The following is a 9,382-nucleotide window of genomic DNA, read 5'->3' as shown; positions in this document are numbered from 1 at the left end:
TGAGAAGCCCTGAATTGCCATTGCACGGCATAGGAGCTTGAGGGGGAGCATACGTGCCGCGACGTCCCTAAGCAGAAAGAAGGGCACTGTGGCAAACAATGCAGCAAACTTGAGCCAGCACAGAAAGGGAAGTCAGCTGGGAGGATCGGTGCTAGCTGTGGACCTCGGGTTGAGTACAGCATAAACTGCAGATAGCTCTTTGCTCTTGTCGACCTGGGCTCATCAAAATCCTTACTACAACCAGGCATGCTCACAGACACTGAGAGAGCAACATCAGATGGCTGGAAGGTGACCAACATCCAGCTCAGGTTAGTCATCAGCAGTGGAGCTGAGGCAAGGAGGAGTGTGGTGGCGGCTGCCAATTGCTCTGGTTCACAAGTCGCTCTAGAGGCGTGGTAAGCAGTGCTGTGCCACGCACCCCATCTCCTCCACCAAAGGGACATTTATTGTTGTATTTGTTGCTGTTAATGTTGTTTGATTGTTAGTTTAAGATGTGTTATGTGTTATTTGTGCTTTATTGTGTAGGGCTGTGGGATAGTTAGAGTGGGATAGTGGGTGTTAGAGGCTACCATTAAGTAAACAGGTGTGGCTAACAGAGACCTCCCCTGCTATTCCAGCTATATTCATGGGTCTTTTCTGCTGGTGTTAATAAAGAGCACTTTCGTAGCAGAAATCATGGACTGTACCGTGTCTCTTCCTTTGTCAAGATGCTACAATATGAAACAATCACAGATGTGCTATGACTGTTTTACAGTTTAGTAATTTTTTGTACACAAGGTATTTGACTAAGAAGTATAATACATAAATATATAGAAACCAAAGGAAAATCATTGAAATTCCAAATTAACCTTCACCTTTTTTGGGATATATTCTTTAATTTATTGCTGTTGAGGGATTTATTAGACATGTAATCTCTTGCAGAAACTCCCAACGAGTATCCAGTCTTGTTGCTTATCAAAATAAATGTACTGGACTGTGAGGATACATAAAATTTACAGAGACATTACCCCTGACATCTAATGTTTCCAGATTGGATTTTAACCACTGTTTCCCATCATGCCAACAAGCAATGTGCATACTTATGATAGTTACACATAGTTATGAGAGTGCCAAAACAGTCAATGGCACTAGTTTTCACTGCAACATTCCAGTTGCTGGAAAGACTGTGACGGTGACGAGAACATCAGGAGACAACACTTTTATATCACCCAGGCATTTTAAATATCAGTGACACCAGCAGCAGAAACCTCTCTCCATGCATACAGAGCTCCTGGAGGTCTGTACAGGGCCCTTTCTGAAGCCTGGTAGTATTCTACTTAATAAGTAGAATATTTCTGAAGCTCTACTTACTTCTTTATGTTGTGCTTGTTAGTACACATTTTTGGTATTATTTGACATTAGTGAGACATAACTGTCCTTATTCTGGAAATCCCTTTTTATACTTTTAGAATTGAATGAGAAACCTTTAGCAAAATGGGTTCTATATAGTAACAAAAATGATTCTATGACTTGTAACAAACAGCATAATTCCTTTAGGTGCTATAAAGAACCTTTTAGAACCATATAGAACCATATACAACAGATTTTCACCCATAGCGAAGAAACATTTAACCATGCAAAGAACCAGTTATGTATTCAAATGATCCTTCCATTGTTCTATTTATAATCCCTTGTTTAAGAGATTAAGAACAATACTGACTGAGTAAGATGCTAGCAGTTTATAGGGGTTAAAAAATAACCCAAACAAAAGGATTCTTTGTGGTGTCATAGTTCTGTATCTAACTGTTGTCTTTACTTTGACGAACCTTTGACGAAACCCTTTTTAAGGGTGTAGATGGAGGTGGAACTAGGTAAAACTAATGAGTATCAGTCTGCGCTTATGTTAATCTTTAGTTGATATGGATACTGTTTCTCAGTGCAGCGCCACAAGAGGGGTTTAAAAGTCCACTGTCTACTGTTATTCATCCTGGTACACTACAAACACACCATTCAAATTCACCACTGCACTACAAATGTGTCCTATTTATATTAATAAAATGTTACCTAAAAGTAGTATGGTAATAAATGAGATTTTACTATTTATACACATTAGATCAGTGTGCAAACACGTTTGTCCAGACTAACATTTTGCATTAGAGCACTCACAGCCTGGGTAACCATTATATTGTGCGATCTCTGCTGTATGGCAGTATAGAGCACATGGAATAACTGCAGCTTTTGGAGGAAAAGGTGGATATAGAGAGCAGGAAGGGTGGAGGATATGACCTCTTTTACAGCAGCCTTATCGCCATTGCTTCTGAACAGTGCCAAGGTTGAAAACTGTTAATGATCAGTAATGCTGTGTATAATCACAGTAATTGTATGTGTATAATCTAAATGGGCTGCATGACTTTTGTGGTTTCTGCAGCAGTGAACATGTATATCTTTGAAATTAGACAATAAGAAAGCTCCACTCCACATATATCCTTAACAAGCCAAGTCAACACACTGCAAGAAGTTAAAATTAATTTCCCACTTCTCCAGACAGTCTATTCATACTTACTTCTTTGTTTCCACACTGTGCATTTACAAAGCTCTCTCATACTATAAAAAATGGTGGGAAAGATCACGCCACAGTTAAAATGTGAGGAAGCTCTACTGCAGTGAGGGTAGTGGATTTACTATACAGCGTTTCCTGCCATTGAAATCGCAAGATAGGCCTGTCTCACTTTACAAACACAGGATGTGATCTGCAGCCAACAGGCAGAATAAACAATGCAAAGGTTGAGTCAGAGGCTGAAGATGACAAGAAATGCACAATGCTTGTTACATGTATGAAAAATGATGCATGAAAATTTTGGCTTGTTTTTTTATTTCACTGTAGCCAGGAACTTTCCTATTGGTCAGTCTTGATTTTTTGCTTAAATTATCTGCCTGACTGAAAAATGACACCTTTGAAGGGCTGAAGGTCTTTCATGTCATGATTTCTTGGTGTGAAATGACAAATGTAAATTTGTAATAAATGTTGGTTTACATTTTGTATTCCACAGTGTGTGGCCTCTCTCTGAACACATACACTTACACTGTTAGAAATAAAGGTTCTGTGCGGGTACATTTTTCATTCATCAAGGTACAAATAGTGTAAATATACCCTCAAAGGTACAACAGTGATTTTAAGGTCCAATTTTGTACCTTAAATAAGTTTTTTCCCAGGTGAAAAGTATGTATTTGTAAGCTTTTTAATAACCTAATGTTTTAAACCAGAACAATAAAATAAAAAGCCTGAAGACAAGACAGGGTGTGTGGAGCCAATACAACTTAGAAAATATACTTTCAATGGATTATGGTACAATTACGTTCCCTGACTAAAGGTAATGAGACGTACCCCTGAGGGTACCACCCCAGTGAGAAAAAAGATACTGCCCCAGTGACAGTTTTGTACCTTTATTTCTGAGAGTGTATAGAGTATACATCTGGCCTCATAATATAATAATAAACATGATATAAAATGTTTCATTGCTGTCCAAAAAAATGCAGGTATCTCGAAAATGGCAACTTTATAAGAGAAGGCAAACATGTTCTTTACTTTAATTTCATGTAAAGAAATTTGATTACAAGCAGTTTTGGTTCCTTTCTTGGGCCTTTAATCTTAAAAATTTGACAATGTAAAGAGCAGCTGGTATTTTCCAATTATGTAAAAAAAATGAAATGGTTTGTTCTAACAGAGACAATATGGTATTGTCCTGTACATGGCATAAAATATGTATTAAATGATATATTACTGGCAGTTCAGTGACTATACCAATAACAATCATCACATATATTGTAGGATATTTGTATATAGGCTTCCTGTATCCTTATTTGTTCATTCACTCTAATTGCACACGTTCAGTGTTGAATAAGATTAACTCAAGGGGATTTGTTTGTGCACTCTAAGACAAAACTTCTTGGTTATTTTTACATTCAGGTAAACTGATTGCGGCTGCAGTATACTGGAGGCAGCCTCTCGCCCCCTCGTTTGTTTTCTACAGCCATAGGCTGAGACGTCTGCAACAGGGGTCCAAACAGGGTGGCCGGGACAATTGTTTGTTGTGCGTCAAGACAGGAACTTGCTCTGGGGCAGAGACAAAGAAGCCCTCTGCTAATTCTTACTCCCGCTTAGGTTTCTCGACCAAACAGGATGCGGCTGTTTGTTCCAGGCGAAGTGACTGCTTGAACAAACTGTTCTGTTGGGTTATAGAGCTGAGAAAAAACTTTCTCAGCTTGGACTGAGAACATGAACTGATTGTTTCTATATCTATACAGCTAGACGGATAAAAAAGAAGAAAGGGCGTGCAGGACGATGCGCGCGCTGCTCCTCGCGCTCTCCGCGCTTGTGGCGGCGTGGCGGGTGGCGGGCCAGGCGGCCATCTGGTGCACGGAGCGAGCCTGCTTCACCCTGCACAACAAGAGGACGCCGTTCGAGGCGGCTCAGACGGACTGCTACACAAACGGCGGCTACCTGCTTACGATGAGAGACGAGAAGGAGGCGGAGGACGCGAGGGCCTTGCTCGAGCTGGCCAACGATGCTGGGTTTTTCGCGAGCGGCGAAGAGAGGCTGTGGATCGGCCTGAAGCTTAATAAGAGCCGTTGCGTGCTGGACGGAGAACCTCTGCGCGGTTTCCGCTGGGTGCCGGACACGGCGGACTCAGGCACTTTCGCCAACTGGGGCCGCAAGCCGCGTAGCACATGCACGGAGGAGCGCTGCGTTTCGCTGCGCCCCGCCGCCGCCGGCTCTGCGCGCCTCCATTGGATAGACGGCTCGTGCAGGCAGGGCGCGCTCTACGCCTGCCGCTACCAGTTCAAGGGCATGTGCGAGCCGCTAACGCTCGCGGGACCCGGGGAGGTCACCTACACCGTCCATTTCTTGAACGCGCCTCTAAATCAGAGCGTGAGCAAGCTGCCCCACTCCACGCAGGCCTACATCAGCTGCGCGAGCTCCGGGGAAGAACATCACACGATATGCAGCGAAGCAGCCGCGGGAGGGGGCTTCGCTTGGTCGCCTGCGAAACTTTTCTGCGCGTCGGGCGAGCACAGTTGCGCGGTCCAAAACGGAGGCTGCAGCCACTTTTGCTCGGATGACCAAGGTGGCGGTGTACGCTGCGCGTGCAAGGAGGGCTACGACTTGGGCAAGGACGAGTTCACGTGCATTCCGAAGAACGCGTGCCAGGCCGCGCCCTGTGCGCACAAGTGCGTGGTCGAGCAAGACAGTTTCGTGTGCGCGTGCAGAAAAGGCTATCGGCTCGCGCAGAATAGGTCTGGGTGCCTGGACGAGGATGAATGTGAACAGGGCGTTTGCGGCGGCCACACGTGCCACAACAACCCGGGCAGTTACGAGTGCGAGTGTAAGAAAGGGTTCAGAAAGGACGCCACGGGCGCGTGCCAGGATATCGACGAGTGCGCGGAGAGCGCGTGCAGAGAGCCCGCCGGGTGCCTCAACTCGCAGGGCTCGTTCGCGTGCTACTGCTCCGTGGGCTTCCGGCAGGTAGAAAGCGGGGAGTGTGTGGATGTTGATGAGTGTTTCAGCCGGCCGTGTGAGGATATCTGCACGAACACGCAGGGCAGCTACAGGTGCTCTTGTCGCGCGAACTTCCGACTGGCTGATAACAACATCAGCTGTGTCCAGGTTATCGAACCGAGCCCTCACACTACAGCTTCAAATGACCCGGTAAATGAAGCACTTGATCGGTCAACCGTAACTACCACGGTCACTCCGCTGTTCAGCAGCGAGAGCAGCAGTACTGGATCAGGGGACACTGAGCGCATTGCGAGCTCGGCCAGGTCGCTGGTGCTGGTGTGGGTGCTGTGCTCGGTTATTCCTCTACTGCTTCTAGTCGCGCTCACGACTGTCATCGCCGTCCTTCGCTGTAATCGCTCGCGCAAAGCCGCGAAGAAGAAAAGCGCCACCGCGGACAGTTACTGCTGGGTCTCCTCCGGCTTCCAGGTTCAGCCAGACACTCAACCGCGCTGAGTTCCTTAAAGGGGAATACCACCGATTTTTCAAAGCGTCTCCATAATTCAGTCGTTGAGATGAGAAAGTCATTCAGAGTGGTTTGGTGTGATTCACTGATTCATGATTCATTGTAGAGAAATTCACTGATTCATGATTCAGTGTAGAGAGTACTCAGATTTCTTTACAGTGGTGGTCATAGCAACCAGGGGTCACGATGTCCACAACACAAATGTAGCCATTTTATTGACAATCCAAAATGACCAGTGAACCTGCAGTTTTTTATACACTATTAAAAAGATGGTTCTTCAAGGGTTCTTTAATAAAGACAATGATTCTATATAGAACCCTAAGAACCATTTGCATTCTTAAAGGGTTCTTTGCATGGGGAAATCGTTCTTCAGATTGATGGAGGATGTGTTGTATATGGTTCTATGTAGAACCTTTTTGAAAAGAGTTCTGAATAGCACCACAAAGGTTCTTCTGTTGTTACAAGCTCAACATCGTAACAATAGCAGAACCCTTTTTGGTGCTATGTAGAGCCGTTTTCTTTACTAAAGGACCCTTGAAGAACCTTCTTTCTTAAGAGTGTATGTAATGTTGATAATAGTAAAATAATGGAAAATCTTAAAAGACCAGTTTCCTTTGGGGACTATTTTGCCTTAGAACACCCTGCATAAACTTCTGCACCATGAATGAATCTCAAAAGTTTATCGTAAAACAGTGGCATCTGGAAACATTTAATTTTCATTTTATGTAATAACTTTCTGAGAGGAATAATTTAGAGGCATTAAACGCTTTGGATGTCTAGTTCCTATCACCACCACTGTGAACACTTCTGACTCAGGAACCTCTCTAAAATGAAGCATTTCACACCAAACCACTCTGAAAGACTTCGTTTACATCTCAATGACTAAATTATGTGGAACTTTTGAAAAATTGGAATTCCCATTTAATCCTCTAAAATGAAAGGTTCCCAAATGGTTCTCGGCCTGGATGTACGATTTAATACTGTTAACCTTTACAGTATGTGGAGTTCTTTAATAACGTTTTCACACACATCTCAATGTCAAAAAGTGACTGAAAACGTATACTGAAAGGGCATTTTTAGGGACCAAAACTGGTTCTTCTATGGCATTGCTTCAAAGAACCTCTTTTAAACCCTTTATTTTTAAGACTATTGTTATTGTTATTGTTAATGTTATTGTTGTTACAATGTTATATATTTGACTACTGATGTAAATAAATCTTTTTCTACATTACCAGTAAGCCTTGCTTCAATTCCTTACTTGAAAACCTTCATTGTCCATTGTTTTTGTTTTCTCAAACAACACATTTTCACTAGATATTGTTTATTTTTTTTCAAATGGTTGTGTTTTTTTGTGAAATGTGTGCTTCTAATGTGCAGTAAGTCCTATAAGCATCCTTGTTAATATCTAAGTTCTGAATACTTCATTGTTTTTTGTTTTTTTTTGTTCTTTTTTTCTGGAGGACTGCAATTTGAACTAATTCAGTAAAATAGTCCTTTAACATTTATAAAAGTATAAACTGGGACTATGTCCACCTGGATTAGCTGTAACAAATGCATTACATGAATAAATGAAATAAAATACAGATATTTTTGTGCACTGACACATTGTCCTCTAAGCATTCTACTCTTCTGGATTACAATAAATATTTACATGAAAAACTGGTTTGAAATATCAAGCAATTCTAAACATCTGTCTGAAGATGATATTTTTTCCGAACATGCCTGCTGATACTGATATAATTTTGATTTCACATCACATCATGCATCCCTAATAAAAACAGTTCAACAAGGTCATGTCCTCAGGTAACTGTGCAAATAATGTGTTCACCAAAATCATTATTTAATTATTAGCTTGATGGTTAAATCAATTTTATATTTTAGCCTTGAATGTAGTATTCTGGTTGTGCTAGCTTTAAATAACTGTGCACATTGCCCATGCCCCAAAATATTTTTTTTTTTAAACAGACAATTGGAACAACATATGTTTTATAAGAAAATATATTGACCTATTTACCTCAATGGAGATGTGTATGTGGTTTGAATGGGTTGAGAGATGTTTTGGGGATGCATTTACAGAAAAGATTCAGGTGACTATTGACTTCTAATGTTTGTTAGCACCGTTGGCCTCATAGCTCCAGCACTAAAATATAAAGCAAAATTTGGACACCAAACATGTCTCAGTGACTACATCTGGGGTGAGTGGAAATTGCGTAAATTTAAAGTTTCTGGTGATTCATAGCACTGCACAGTTTCAATACTTCCTGCTCCAACACACCTGATTCAGCTTAAGAATGGCTCCATAATAAGCTGATGAGCTGGATCAGGTGTGTTAAATCAAGGAACACCATGCAGTGCTGTGGATTGCCAGAAGCAGGATTTAGAAATCCTGACATACAGTGTCAGAAGATTCTGCATCACAGCTAGGCTAGAACCTAGACACCACTGTCCCACTTGACAGCAGAACAAATCACCCTGATGATATTTATTTGAAAACATATAATAGCCTCCTGTGGCCATATTGTTATTTTGTTTAAAGGCCACTGTAGCACAATACAACAAAATCTGTAGAATCATTGTGATTGTGGATAAAACTAAAGCTAATAATGTTAATAATAGGAATTGTATTGAAATATACTTGAATGTTTAGTTTAAATCAACCCACAGTTTATATACTCTTTTCAAGTATCATAGCCCAATGCAATTATCATAAGCCAGAATGGCCACTTCATCAGTATTATCTGCTCTATATCAAATAGGCTGTTAAACCTGAAATTGTAAGTGGTAATCTACACAACTGTGGCACCACTTTCGTACTCATATTTCAGTTGGTTGATGGTAAGTAGCCTTTATGCTGTGAACATTTGCCAGTGGATTCTTTCATAATTTCGTTAATGATCTGTTTTTAAAACACAGTAGGTCTTAGGATATTGTTGTGAATGTAAATGTTGTCACTGTTCAAAAAAATCTCCATTTTTGTCCATTTTTCATTTTCTGGCATAATATGAAAAAATCAGCTGCGCTTTGCATTGTGTGACAAATTAGTGATGACTGGACCAATAGAAATGTTTCAAACTTGCTTGAAATAAAATCTCTTCATATGAACTTACATTCCAAGTAAAAATTGTTTTTGCCCTCTCCAGTAAAGCTGTCATTTATTTAAAGCTACAGTGTGGGATGCAATGCAGCCTCCTCCTTAAATTGCTCATATCATGAATCATTCAGCACAATCCTGACAGCACTGGCGTCACTGACTTAATAGCCCTTCCTGGAAAGTCTAGGTGTACCAACATTCTTTAAAAAAAAAGAAAAAGGGAAACAATATACCAAATTAGCACTTTGGTGCCATAAAAGAGCCCCTTTTGGTCCTCTACAAAGTTTCAACT

At 41.4% G+C, this 9,382-nt stretch overlaps 1 protein-coding gene across 1 annotated transcript; it reads left to right on the top strand.

Moving 5' to 3' along the window:
- Window positions 1-4,125: 4,125 nt before the first annotated feature.
- Window positions 4,126-6,239, top strand: LOC118824183 (complement component C1q receptor). The gene has a single exon (XM_036594167.1). It carries the CDS (start codon window positions 4,322-4,324, stop codon window positions 5,987-5,989), a length of 1,668 nt encoding a protein of 555 aa, XP_036450060.1. The 5' UTR covers window positions 4,126-4,321; the 3' UTR covers window positions 5,990-6,239.
- Window positions 6,240-9,382: the final 3,143 nt, after the last annotated feature.

Source organism: Colossoma macropomum, unplaced genomic scaffold (genome assembly GCF_904425465.1).
Source record: "Colossoma macropomum unplaced genomic scaffold, Colossoma_macropomum, whole genome shotgun sequence".
Classification (NCBI taxonomy): domain Eukaryota; kingdom Metazoa; phylum Chordata; class Actinopteri; order Characiformes; family Serrasalmidae; genus Colossoma; species Colossoma macropomum.
This window is presented reverse-complemented; position numbering and strand designations above follow the sequence as displayed.